The 14,108-nt window shown below is 43.6% G+C and overlaps 2 protein-coding genes across 4 annotated transcripts in view; both read left to right on the forward strand.

Moving 5' to 3' along the window:
- The window catches only part of irak1 (interleukin-1 receptor-associated kinase 1), a 26,055-nt gene extending 24,011 nt beyond the window's left edge, over positions 1 to 2,044 (forward strand). Inside the window, 1 exon segment of the mRNA XM_078254123.1 lies at positions 122 to 2,044. Coding sequence (XP_078110249.1) covers positions 122 to 195 — 74 coding nt within the window. The 3' untranslated portion in view covers positions 196 to 2,044.
- LOC144520428 (tubulin alpha-1C chain-like) lies at positions 281 to 11,114 on the forward strand. Of its 3 annotated transcripts, none has more exons than XM_078254126.1 (4): positions 281 to 361; positions 8,728 to 8,947; positions 9,376 to 9,524; positions 10,095 to 11,114. In XM_078254126.1, exons 2-4 carry the CDS (start codon positions 8,743 to 8,745, stop codon positions 11,067 to 11,069), a joined length of 1,329 nt encoding a protein of 442 aa, XP_078110252.1. In that variant the 5' UTR covers positions 281 to 361; positions 8,728 to 8,742; the 3' UTR covers positions 11,070 to 11,114. The 3 variants fall into 3 exon arrangements, with proteins under 3 accessions (XP_078110252.1, XP_078110251.1, XP_078110253.1); XM_078254125.1 differs by lacking the exon at positions 281 to 361 and adding an exon at positions 6,067 to 6,423; XM_078254127.1 differs by lacking the exons at positions 281 to 361; positions 8,728 to 8,947 and adding an exon at positions 8,969 to 9,069.
- Positions 11,115 to 14,108: the final 2,994 nt, after the last annotated feature.

The raw sequence follows: 14,108 nt of genomic DNA on the forward strand, positions 1-14,108 counted from the left end.
TCAAAACGCCGCTTAAATATGAAAACGTAGCAGTGTAGGTGTAGCCTCTCGTCTCATGTCTCAGTTGATCTCACTCATCTGTAATCTCGTGTCTCATTTCATATTCCCGCTGTGGCGTCAGACGGAGGGAGGAGTTCTGACAGAGGGCCGGAGGAGAGCGACGAGCTGGATTATCTTCCTGCTAAACACGACTGACCCAAACCGCCCGCAGCCGTTGTGAACTGTTTCAGAGTCCGACTCCCTCACGCAGCCCGTGAAGACCAGATCACGTGCACACGCGTATGCGTGCGCGCGCACCGTGAACTTCAACTGGCTCAAGCAAACACTTTTCACAAGCAACGTATTTAAGGAGACCACTAAAGTAAAATCTCAGTACTTTTTTTTAGGTTCCTGTAATAATCAAATGATGTCTGCACTGTTTCACCTGCTGAGTTAAAAAAAACATGATGAGATGTAATGTTATTTTAGGGAACCATCGGTAGGGGTGGGACTCGCAGGGTACGATACACAGCTCACGATAACGATAATATCACGATACAGCAATACTGTGATAATCAATATATCGCTAGACAATCATCTATCGCTCTAACTATGAATATGCAGGTTTTCTCTCTTTATTCACTGCAAGGCCAAACTACGCTTCGCAGCCATTCAAGTCAATGCTTGATAATCCCCCAGCCGCGACACGGCGCGTCCCAGAAGCGTGCGTGAAGCGGCTTAAGACACGCGCCAGGTCTATTTTCACGCGAGCTGAGGGGCGTTCAGGCAGCCGTGGCAGGAAGTGGAACAGCGAGAGCATCCTGTCAGTTTACCACGACACCCGCCGATATCGTTTACACCACTGACGACGAGAGTACCCAGGGCCCTCATGTGAGGAGGGCCCAAAAAGATGCTAGAATGAATAGCTGTGGATGCGGGGAGGGGCCCATAGAGAATGCCTTTCTACAGGGCCCAGAACGTTGTGCTACGCCCCTGACAACTACAGAGCAACTCTGGCTCCAGACCTCGGACTCAAACGTGGCCGGAGCAGCTCGTTATTCTCCTCAAACTGCCGTCAGCCATCCCGATGAAAACCTCTTCCTCTTTGCCTCGTTAACTTCTGTTCACGTTTCCCTCGTTCAGGTGTTGAGCGCCGCCTCGAGGAGCCGTGAAGCGGCGACGCTGGGAGCAGAGACATCCAATCAGAGAGCCTCGTTTTAGTCAATAAAATATCCACATTTGACGACAGCGTATCGATTCTCGTATCACATGAAGTACGATATATTGCAGTATTGATTTTTAGGCCTTTTATTTGACAGGACAGCTGAAGACATGAAAGGGGAGAGAGGGGGGGGGATGACATGCAGCAAAGGGCCGCAGGTCGGAGTCCAACCTGGGCCCGCTGCGTCGAGGAGTAAACCTCTATATATGTATATATATGGGCGCCCGCTCTACCAACTGAGCTATCCGGGCGCCCAGTATCGATATTTTGTCCCTCCCCTAACCATCGGACATGCTTGGAAGCCACAAAATATCAGGCCGCTGCCTGACACAATCCTGCTGTAAAGAAAACTGGAATGGGTCAAAAACTGGAGAAGTTCTGATACCGATACCAGTATCTGAAAAGCATCCGATACCGCCTTAAACGCTGGTATCGGTTGTTAAGGACTGGAGTTAATGCACCGATCCGATGGCACGTAATTTAGACCTGAAGAAAGTCTGCTTTAAAGTAGTTTATTTATGTTCTTTTTCCGTTATGACTGTCAAACTACACGATAAAAGAAAGTTCCGTGGCGGTCACATCACATCCATACAGGGAGCGTAGTTTACAGCTGTTAAAACATAAGTAAAACAAAGTATTTTTTAACCCTTGTGTTGTCTTACTGTCGACCATGAACTTGTTGTCCTTTCCGTCAAAATTTTAAATGCAATAATTTAGTTATGGGCTTTTTTTTCCAGACGTTTTTGTCACTTTATTCAACTCTTTGTTTTATTTAGGGTCAGTAAACCTCATTTAAAGAGTAACTCTCTCTCCAAAATGCAACCTAGGGTCTTTCTGTGAATGTACCCGAGTCAAACTTTCGTTTAAAAACATATTTAGGACGGAAACGCCACTTTTAAGATGGACCGTATTCCGGTTTTTGGGTCAAATGGCCTTCTGAATGGGAGAGCTAGGGGCGCTACGATGCTAGCCTCAAAATATCTATTTTTAAACCACTAAGAAGGCTCGACACAACATGAGACTTTGCTCCAAGTATCACCAGGGACTCTACACCTTAACCACAGCACTGACAACACTGGTTGTGTTCACAGAGTTTACTAAAAAGAGGTTTTGAGGAACTCACGTTAGCTGTTGTTCTTCCGGTCGCCGTCTATCGAGCCAGTCAGAAATAGTCGAGGGAGGAGAGTAAAGATGGAAAGCTCCTAAAGCTTAGTTCCATATAAATGCACGGATTATTCATTGTTTTGTCGTTAGTGAAACACAATATTGACCTTGTAGTTGAAAAAGGAGCCTCGTATAAGATGACATTTCCTCCGATGGAGTCCGTTCATTCAGTCAGAGATCGCCTATTTTTGGACTGGGAAAATGGCGGATAGCGTAAACAACAACAGCTAACGTGAGTTTCTCAAAACCTCCTTTTAGTAAACTCTGTGAACACAACCAATGTTGTCAGTGCTGTGGTTAAGGTGTAGAGTCCCTGGTGATACTTGGAGCAAAGTCTCATGTTGTGTCGAGCCTTCTTAGTGGTTTAAAAATAGATATTTTGAGGCTAGCATCGTAGCGCCCCTAGCTCTCCCATTCAGAAGGCCATTTGACCCCAAAAACCAGAATACGGTCCATCTTAAAAGTGGCGTTTCTGTCCTAAATGCTTTTAAATGAAAGTTTGACTCAGGTACATTCACAAAAAGACCCTAGGTTACATTTTGGCGAGAGTTAGGCTTTAAATGACGGCATAGCTGGGCTGTAGTCAGGTCCACCTTTTGTCGAGTCCAAGAACACGACTAGTCAAGACCGAGTCCAAACGAGAGACCAACGAGTCCAGGACGAGTCTGAGACAACAGAAAAGCGTCTTGAGTCCGGACTCCAGTACTACAGCCCTGTTAGTCTCGACTACTTCACTGTTTGTTCCTAACGTGTACTTACTACACTGTTCCTAACGTGTACTGACTACACTGTTCCTAACGTGTACTGACTACACTGTTCCTAACGTGTACTGTATATAAATATGACCAAGATATGTTTGAGGCAGAGAATATGACCACAAATTCTGATATACTGAATATCTTTGTAGAACTATTTGATTCTGTTGGCATAATTTAAAGCCTAAGTGCGTAACTTTTTGATATTAATGAACGTCCGTTACATTCAAGCCGTTACCAAATGAGTTGCTACAAAGCTGATTGAGACCATCAGCTCCACACAACTCTCTCTGTGTCTCAGTCTGACTATGTTCAGGAGATTGAGGCGTCCGGGGACTTTCCCGCGCAGAAACTAACGAGCTCTTCTGAAGAGTCCATCATGTTTTTTAATCGTGTGTGTGTGTGTGTGTGTGTGTGTGTGTGCTACATTGTGTGGTGTGTGTGTGTGTGTGTGTGTGCTACGTTGTGTGGTGTGTGTGTGTGTGTGTGTGTGCTACGTGGTGTGTGTGCTACGTTGTTTGGTGTGTGTGTGTGTGTGTGCTACATTGTTTGGTGTGTGTGCTAGCATTGTGTGTGCTACGTTGTTTGGTGTGTGTGCTACTATTGTTTGGTGTGTGTGCTACGTTGGTGTGTGTGTGTGTGTGTGTGTGCTACGTGGTGTGGTGTGTGTGTGTGTGCGCTACGTTGTTTGGTGTGTGTGTGTGTGCTATGTGTGTGTGTGTGTTTGTGCGCTACGTTGTTTGGTGTGTGTGTGTGTGTGTGTGTGTGTCTGTCTGTCTGTCTCTCTGTGTGTGTGTGTGTGTGTGTGTGTGTGTGTGTGCTACGTTGTTTGGTGTGTGTGTGTGTGCTACGTTGTTTGGTGTGTGTGTGTGTGTGTGTGTGTGCGTGATCTCTGAAGGCTTGTCTCATGTGGACGCGCTGACAGTTTTGTTGTCATTACTTTTATTCCTCACGGGGGAGACAGAAACTACACACTAGCTTTAAAAGTAGAACCTCCTGTTGTGTTTTAAGCATTTAAAAAGAATTATTGTATTTTAAGTCATCTCCTCTCACACACTTCCACCAGACTTTTATAACACAGCCTATCATTTCTTTTATTTCCCTTTTTTAATATAAATTATTTGGATTATTTCACTTCTTTATTTAAGCAATTGGCTTGTATCAGTATGTGTGGCGGTCATGTTCTCAGATGTATTGTGATGAACTAACGTGTTCTACAGACGTTTGTTTGAACTTTTGTATTTGATAATGTGGGAACATTCTGAATAAATATTAAAAAAATAATAAAAAAAATGACTATTTCCTTACATTTCACAGGTGTAAACAGACGCACGCCTGCGTTATGTCGTAGCACAAGACGGTGTTCAGACACACGTGGAGCCGCACAGAACTGACGTTTGGAAAAGTTATATGAAAGTGCTCATATTCTGCTCATTCTCGGCTTCATAATTGTATTTAGAGGTTATATCAGAATAGGTTTACATGGTTTAATTTTCCAAAAACACCATATTTTAGTTGTACTGCACATTGCTGCAGCTTCTCTTTTCACCCTGTGTTCAGGTCTCTGTTTTAGCTACAGAGTGAGACCTCTCACTGCTGTAACATCTTTGTTGGGAGTCGCACATGCTCAGTACCTAGGTAAGGACTACTAGCCAGTCAGAAGCAGAGTATGAGGGCGTGCCCTGACAGTACCTAGGTAAGGACTACTAGCCAGTCAGAAGCAGAGTATGAGGGCGTGTCCTGACAGTACCTAGGTAAGGACTACTAGCCAGTCAGAAGCAGAGTATGAGGGCGTGTCCTGACAGTACCTAGGTAAGGACTACTAGCCAGTCAGAAGCAGAGTATGAGGGCGTGCCCTGACAGTACCTAGGTAAGGACTACTAGCCAGTCAGCAGCAGAGTATGAGGGCCCTGACAGTACCTAGGTAAGGACTACTAGCCAGTCAGCAGCAGAGTATGAGGGCCCTGACAGTACCTAGGTAAGGACTACTAGCCAGTCAGAAGCAGAGTATGAGGGCGTGCCATGCTAGCAGCTAGGCGAGCATTATAACGTGTGTTCCAAAGTGACCATGTTTGTCTCTGAAGTAAAGGCTGGACTACAATAGAGCTGTTTGGAGCAGTTGGTGAACAGTGTTTTCTGTTGGAGATGGTAAGTCCCTTTGGGGGGGACTTTGGGCTTTTTCACTTTGTAAACCTATAACGTGAACAAAAAAAGATATATAACACGGGCGCCCGGATAGCTCAGTTGGTAGAGCGGGCGCCCATATATAGAGGTTTACTCCTGGACACAGCGGTCATTGTCATCCCCCCCCCCCCCCCACCCTTTCATGTCTTCAGCTGTCTTGTCAAATAAAGGCCTAAAATGCCCCCACCCCCCAAAAAGAAAAAATCTTAAAGATATATAACGCAATAACTGAAAGGGAAAAGCCAAAAAGCATTATATGAGCACTTTAAAACATGGAACGGCAAGAGGAAGTGACACAACATTCATTCTAATAAAACACATACAGCATAGGCCTATTTAAGACTTATTTTAGAAACAGTGATGGAAGAAGTATGCTGCCTATGACTACATTGAACATGTTACTTATGTAAAAGTCTGTAAGTACTTAACATGTAGCCAGTAGAAGTATTACAAGTACTCAATGTTTCTGCTTTGAGAATCCTCCCATTGTAGAAAGTGTAAAGGATCCGACCAGCTGTGTGTTTAATGGTCTGATCATCTCAGCTGGACTTGTAGCTGTTATATTGTCGGCTGGTTTACTTTAGAATAAAACATCAGATATTATAAACTACGTGTGTTTTGTGTGCAGGAATCTTAATGTGTAAAGTAACTAGTAACTAAAGTAACTAAAGCTGGAACAGATGAATGTAGTGGAGTAACTAAAGTAACTAGTAACTAAAGCTGGAACAGATGAATGTAGTGGAGTAAAAAGTACAATATTTCTCTCTGAAATGTAGCGGAGTAGAAGTAGAAAGTACAAGTACCTCAACATTTGGACAGAAGTACAGTACTGGAGTAAATCTACTTCCACCGCGGTTTTAAAAAAGTGACCGCCAAACATCCTTGGTTAATGCTGATCAGTTACACCTGAATGTTTGCGTCTAACCAATAAGAAAGGAGCTCTTGTGACTCTCGACCAATCGGATGCCGCAGCTCCATCTCGCCTTTAACTCGAGTATAAAATGCCTCGCTAAAGCCAGGCTGCAGCGTCTCACTCAGCACTCCTATCGGCACAGCGGTGAGGTTAAAGTAGCCTCTTTCTCCTTATTTCATCCCTCTATCTCAGCGCCAGGAAACATGGTGAGTAGCCTACGGAATATGTCTGTAGCCTCTCTCCTAGAGCCTGGGGTTGTCCCAGGTTTCTGCCTGGATAAAAGGATGGTTTTCCTCGCCACTGTCGCACCAAATGTTTGCTCTTGGGGAGGGAGGGTTAATGGGTCTTTGTAAATTAGAGTTGTGTAGACGGAATATTTTTTATTTTTTATTTAACCAGCCTCCCAGTCCACAGTCAGTAACACTAGCCTACCTCTAATGAACAGTAGTTAAACAACGTGTTATGGAAATGTTACGTTTTAAGTTGTGCTGAGAAGTGTAGTTAAAGTTGTTGGTGTTACCTTGCTAATGGATACGTAACGAAATAAAAATACTACGTTACCTTGTGTACTTTTGGGGTATCTATACTTTTACTGGAGTAATTATTTTATGGCAGACTTTTACTCCTTGCGTTTTAAAAATGGCCTCGTTATTTCTATTTCATTCTGGCTTGTTGTCGTAAAAAAAAACAACCTATCCAGATAAATCGCCATCTTTAGAGTGAATGATTGTGGTTGGATGAGAAGATGTGGCTCTTTAATGTATTTGCGTTGTACTAAAAGGCGTTCAATCTCAAACGGGTGCATCCCAACATTAACCTTTTCAATATAACATTAGTCAGTAGGCCTATGGCCTTTAGAAAATGGTTTTGTGGAGGTGGGATAATAGCCACCTGTGGTGCGGCCTATGCTGTTGTCCTTAATGGCGTTTTTTTCCCCCCCTTACATTAGCCTACTTATATACTTTAAGTAGCAGTACTTTTACACTTAAAAGTAAAGTGAAAAGCTTGAGTTGATACTTTTAACTTGTACAGAAGTGTTTTTTTTTTTTTTTTTTTACACAATAGTATCGATACTCCTACCTGAGGAATGAATATTTGATACCTCCTGGATAAGGCAGATAGAAATGTGTAACATTTCTGCCATAGGCTACTTGCAGCTATAAGCATGGGCCGGTTACCGGTTTCAAGGTAGACGGCGGTTTAAAAAAGTCACGTTTAAAAACTACTACACATTTACGTCTTATGTTCCTGCGGGTTTTTTTTAAGTCCTCACCGCCACGAAGTGCAGTTTAAATTCCCTCTCCCTGCCTGCCAGCGTGCAGTGTTTAAACATCAAATGCAGTGTGTTCAATGTGGTTTTACCCAGACATGTCACACCTCTTTCACGGCAGACATGTTGACAGGTCGTACTAGGATAAGCACCGGTGTATTCAAACCCATTAATGATGGCTGCGTTCCTGTTAGGAGAGGCCCTGGTGTTGTTCATGCTGACTCACTGAAATAGCTCACTGGGACACTTGATGGAACTGAGCCATCGTTAAGGTTATCAATATCAGCTGTGCTTTTCCTGCTATGACAAGTCAACATGGCTGCTGTGAAAAAGGTCAGGCATTTCAAAGTAATACTTTTTTTTTTTTTTTTTAAAGCTATAACTGCAATACTGTAAAACGGACCTTCTTGAATGAAGGTTATACCGGCCCGTTGCTGCTTGCAGCTTCCGTAGGGCAGTGTGCAAACTGACCCAATTAGGGTGAAGTAGTTGTAACTAGGATTGCAAAATTCCAGAAATTAATGGGAATAAACGGGAATTAATGGGAATAAACTGGATATTTTTAATAAATAATTTTGGGGGGGTAATGCATAACATTGCTATGAACTGTTTTAATTGTGTGGCCCACTAACCATAGTAAATCAAAGCTAAACTTCCATGGAAAGTTTCTGGAACATTTTCGCCCCTTTGCAACCCTAGTTGTAACTGTATAAAAGTAGTTGTAACGTTCCGGTTTTTCCTCTGCCGGCTGCAACACTTCAAGCATCGTACTAGACACGGTCGAGGTATAGATCTCTGTAACTAAGTACATGTACTTCAGTCTGAATGTTGAGGTACTTGAGTCTTTTCATGCCACTTTCTACTTCTACTCTGCTACATTTCAGAGATATTGTACTTTTTACTCCACTACATTCATCTGTTCCAGCTTTAGTTACTAGTTACTTTAGTTACTCCACTACATTCATCTGTTCCAGCTTTAGTTACTTTAGTTACTCCACTACGTTCATCTGTTCCAGCTTTAGTTAATAATATAACAGCTACAAGTCCAGCTGAGATGATCAGACCATTAAACACACAACTGGTCGGCTCCTTCACACTTTTACTAAAGTAACCTTTTCAATGCAGTACTTTTACTTGTAACGGAGTATTTTAACAGTGGATTAGAACCCTTACTGAAGTAAAGGATCTGAATACTTCTTCCTCCGCTGCTGGTAAATGTTAAAACTTTGTCTTCCCCCAGCGGGAGTGTATCTCGATGCATATTGGCCAAGCCGGTGTCCAGATTGGCAATGCCTGCTGGGAGCTCTACTGCCTGGAGCACGGGATCCAGCCAGACGGACAGATGCTGGACAAGACGGCCGGCGGAGGCGACGACTCCTTCACCACCTTCTTCAGTGAGACCGGCGCTGGGAAGCACAGCCCCAGGGCCATCTTTGTGGACCTGGAGCCCACTGTCATCGGTAAACTCACCCAGTATATAGATGCCAAGGTGACAGATGTGGGCGTCACTATACGGAAAGCGGAGTTTGTTCTGAACACTTTGATATGAAACGCAGGGATCCGTTATATGCAAATACTAAAGGTACCGTGACTTGAATACCGTTTCCTAAACTCAAGTGTGAAATATAAACATTGATCACACTAAGCATGCACAGCAACATTTTCTGACGTTCAGTTTACGTTGCGTTGTGAGGGGCTAGCCCCACCGTCACGCCACCGTGACGGGAGAACGCATTTGAAGCAGAACGGCAGGGAGGGACCAGTAAACACGACCTAAAATCCTAATTGCACAATTGATGGGCAATTTAGGAATATGCTATAATCATAGAAAATGACTTTATAGATATTTAAGAGTCAAACCCTTAAGTGACTTGTGATCTGTCTCCAGATGAGGTGCGAACCGGGACTTACCGCCAGCTGTTCCACCCCGAGCAGCTGATCACCGGCAAAGAGGACGCTGCCAACAACTACGCCCGGGGACACTACACCATCGGCAAAGAGATCATCGACCTGGTGCTGGACAGGATCCGCAAACTGGTGGGCACCTTGATATCAAGATGGGAGCTATTGATACTCTTTAAATATCTATCTCACTGCAGCGGTGGAATGTAACGAAGTACATGTACTCCAGTACTGTATTTCAGTCAATGTTGAGGTACTTTACTTGAGTCTTTACTTTTCGTGCCACTTTCTACTTCTACTCCACTACGTTTCAGAGAGATATTGTAGTTTTTACTCCACTACATTCATCTGTTACAGCTTTAGTTACTTTACACATTAAGATTACTGCACACAGAACACATGTAGTTTATAAAATCTGATGTTTTATTATAACTGAAACTAGCCAACAACACGAAAATGCGTATACGAACGAAAGTGAAACGGACTACAAGTCCAGCTGAGATGATTAGACCATTAAACGCACCACTGTTTGGATCCTTTACACTCTGTACAATGAGAGGAGTGGTCTTTACTTTTATACTTGCATTAAAGTATCTGGGGGGCTTCCTCTGGTAACGAGTACTACAGTTGACAATGAGCCATCGGTCTTACTCTGGTGTATTAACAGATGTTGGGTGATGTGTGTTGTCCCATCTGTCTCGCCAGGCGGACCAGTGCACGGGCCTTCAGGGCTTCCTGGTTTTCCACAGCTTTGGCGGTGGCACCGGCTCTGGTTTCACGTCCCTGCTGATGGAGCGTCTGTCTGTGGACTACGGCAAGAAGTCCAAGCTGGAGTTCTCGGTCTACCCGGCTCCCCAGGTGTCCACGGCCGTGGTGGAGCCGTACAACGCCATCCTGACCACCCACACCACGCTGGAGCACTCGGACTGTTCCTTCATGGTGGACAACGAGGCCATCTACGACATCTGCCGCAGGAATCTGGACATCGAGCGCCCGTCTTACACCAACCTGAACCGGCTGATCAGTCAGATCGTGTCCTCTGTCACCGCCTCCCTTCGTTTCGACGGCGCCCTCAACGTCGACCTGACGGAGTTCCAGACCAACTTGGTGCCGTATCCCCGTATCCACTTCCCCCTGGCCACCTACGCCCCCGTCATCTCGGCCGAGAAGGCTTACCACGAGCAGCTCTCGGTGTCCGAAATCACCAACGCCTGCTTCGAGCCGACCAATCAGCTGGTGAAATGCGACCCTCGCCACGGCAAATACATGGCCTGCTGCCTCTTGTATCGCGGAGACGTGGTGCCCAAAGACGTGAACGCTGCCATCGCCACCATCAAGACCAAACGCTCCATCCAGTTTGTGGACTGGTGCCCCACTGGCTTCAAGGTGGGCATCAACTACCAGCCGCCCACCGTGGTTCCCGGCGGAGACCTGGCCAAGGTGCAGCGGGCCGTGTGCATGCTGAGCAACACCACGGCCATCGCCGAGGCCTGGGCTCGCCTCGACCACAAGTTCGACCTGATGTACGCCAAGCGGGCCTTCGTCCACTGGTACGTGGGCGAGGGGATGGAGGAGGGCGAGTTCTCGGAGGCCAGGGAAGACATGGCGGCGCTGGAGAAGGATTACGAAGAGGTCGGAGCCGACAGTGTGGGGGAGGAGGATGACGGAGAGGACTATTGAGCAGGAATCTGTTTATTGATATCAAAATAAAGTTTTAGTTCACTGCACTATTGTTTGCTCTCTTTAAGACGCTCCTTCCACAGGGAGGCGTGAACACTGTTCCACAGTATTATGCAAATGATATTTTTTGACTGATTTCCCTAAATAGTCGCCGCAAATGACAGTCGGTATAGTTTAAGGCCCCACCCGTCATTTCATTGAACAAACCACCCAATGGAAACTTTTTTTCAAAAACTCGAGATACACTATTCCACATTATTATGCACAAGTTTCAAAACCTGTTACAGGTTATAAAGAACTGAAAATGGTCAATGGCTGAATATGCAGCATTGAGGTCATTGAATGAAGTCGAACCCTAACAGGACCGCTTCTTTGATCTCTCCTTCACAATTGTTGCATCCATTGGACTTGTGTGTTTATGGAGAGTTTCTGCTTGGATTTCTTTGCAGGATGTCAGTATAGCACGCCCCCCTTCCCCACCCCTAGAGCTGCTGTTTTGATGCAAACTGCCTCCCACCCTCATAGATCTTCTGCTTGAGGATGCTAAGGTTCTCAATAGGGTTTGGGGGGGGGGGGAGGATGACTGCAGTAAACTCAACCTGTTTTCATCGGGGGGGGGGGGGGTTTGTTCAATGAAATGACTTGCACCTTAACAGTTGGCGTTATACTAACAGTCATTTGCATCGACTACTTAGGAAAATCTGTAAGATGTCATTTGGGACTCTGAGCCTCTGTTACAGGTTTAACAACCTGTTTAGGCGCAGCACTAAGCTAAATAATGTAGCTTAAGGCTCAGATCTAATGACTTCTTTAGCAAGTTTGTCTTTAAGCTCTGAGTTATCTGCTCTTGCTTTTCCAATGTTTTAGACGGATGGTAGTAATGGTCTTATGTGGAGAGTTGCAAAACTACCACAGGGACACAAACCCAGGGACGGAAACCCCACGAAGAAACCCAACTATGGGGGAAGTTTGCCAACGCGTACCAAGTCTTCCACAGAGCTAGGGGGGGAAAACTGGTTTGTCATTTGAAATATCTAAAATGCTTTTGACTTATGACCCTACACTGAAATCAAACTACCTTGAATGCCAAATTGTCGCCGTATACCATTTGCAGATGTCACATTCACTAATATAAGGTGATTTGGGCTTCATGGGAGTTGCTGGAGAATAACCAAGGCAACAGTGGCTGAGTTAATATTGTAATATTTAAAGTAGCGTATGTATATTCAGCTAAATGTGAAATAATGCAGATTATACAACCGACTTGGTGGAAAAACTGTCGAACATGATGTCTCAGGACAAGGGTTGAATAAAGTCGTTAATCTCAACGGGTAATTACAGCAACAACAGAAGATGGCACCTGGTAGTGTACATGGTGCAAGTTTTAATTTGTTACAGCTTTAGTTACTTTAGTTACTCCACTACATTTATCTGTTCCAGGTTTGGTTACTAGTTACTTTAGTTACTCCACTACATTCATCTGTTGAATAAAGTCGTTAATCTCAACGGGTAATTACAGCAACAACAGAAGATGGCACCTGGTAGTGTACATGGTGCAAGTTTTAATTTGTATAGAAAGGTGCTTCGTTGGAATTGTATTATATGATTATTAATACTATGAGACGTGCAGTAATACAGTCAGAATATTTGACTTTTTCTCTTAATAAAAGCATTTCTAGAAACTACACACCTGGCTGCTAGTGAAGTTCAGTTTGACACCCCTGGTTTAATGGAAAGTCAAATCCTCCGGTGCACAAGTCATTTCTTGGATATCAAATGTAACATATTAAGACTGGCTATCATAAAGCATCGTTTGTCTTCCAGTTAGAAGACATCCGTCAACACAAGATTTTAAAGGAAACTAAACGTGCAGAATGACTTCTTTTCTTGGCTGTTGGACGTATTTTCGAATGTATGGATTGATAAAAGATTCCCTCTGTAAAAACCTTTGACTCTAGTATGTCAAGATTTCAAAAAACAAAAAATGCAAGTAAGTCGTCCCCCAAGTAACCAAGACCTTCAGTCCAAATGTTGAGGTACTTTACTGGAGTTATTTCTTTTTATGCCTCTTTCTACTTCTACTCCGCTACATTTCAGAGAGGAATATTGTACTTTTTACTCCACTACATTCATCTGTTACAGCTTTAGTTACTTTAGTTACTCCACTACATTCATCTGTTACAGCTTTAGTTACTTTAGTTACTCCACTACATTCATCTGTTACAGCTTTAGTTACTAGTTACTTTAGTTACTAGTTACTTTAGTTACTCCACTACATTCATCTGTTCCAGCTTTAGTTACTAGTTACTTTAGTTACTCCGCTACATTCATCTGTTCCAGCTTTAGTTACTAGTTACTTTAGTTACTCCACTACATTCATCTGTTACAGCTTTAGTTACTTTAGTTACTCCACTACATTCATCTGTTACAGCTTTAGTTACTAGTTACTTTAGTTACTAGTTACTTTAGTTACTCCACTAGCTTTAGTTACTAGTTACTTTAGTTACTCCACTACATTCATGTTACAGCTTTAGTTACTAGTTACTTTAGTTACTTTAGTTACTCCACTACATTCATCTGTTACAGCTTTAGTTACTAGTTACTTTAGTTACTTTAGTTACTCCACTACATTCATCTGTTCCAGCTTTAGTTACTAGTTACTTTAGTTACTCCTCTACATTCATCTGTTCCAGCTTTAGTTACTTTAGTTACTCCACTACATTCATGTTACAGCTTTAGTTACTAGTTACTTTAGTTCCTCCACTACATTAATCTGTTCCAGCTTTAGTTACTAGTTACTTTAGTTACTCCTCTACATTCATCTGTTACAGCTTTAGTTACTAGTTACTTTAGTTACAAGTTACTTTAGTTACTCCACTACATTCATCTGTTCCAGCTTTAGTTACTAGTTACTTTAGTTACTCCACTACATTCATCTGTTCCAGCTTTAGTTACTAGTTACTCCACTACATTCATCTGTTCCAGCTTTAGTTACTAGTTACTTTAGTTACTCCACTACATTCATCTGTTCCAGCTTTA

The sequence above is a fragment of the Sander vitreus genome, chromosome 7 (assembly GCF_031162955.1).
Source record: "Sander vitreus isolate 19-12246 chromosome 7, sanVit1, whole genome shotgun sequence".
Classification (NCBI taxonomy): domain Eukaryota; kingdom Metazoa; phylum Chordata; class Actinopteri; order Perciformes; family Percidae; genus Sander; species Sander vitreus.

What these genes read in the sequence shown, in the direction of transcription:
- LOC144520428 (XM_078254125.1), top strand. Translation starts at nt 6,268, where the DNA reads ATGCCGCAGCTCCATCTCGCCTTTAACTCGAGTATAAAATGCCTCGCT. An exon ending in CCTGGAGCCCACTGTCATCG is followed by an intron (nt 8,948 to 9,375) that starts GTAAACTCACCC and finishes ATCTGTCTCCAG; the next exon opens with ATGAGGTGCGAACCGGGACT. An exon ending in TGGACAGGATCCGCAAACTG is followed by an intron (nt 9,525 to 10,094) that starts GTGGGCACCTTG and finishes CTGTCTCGCCAG; the next exon opens with GCGGACCAGTGCACGGGCCT.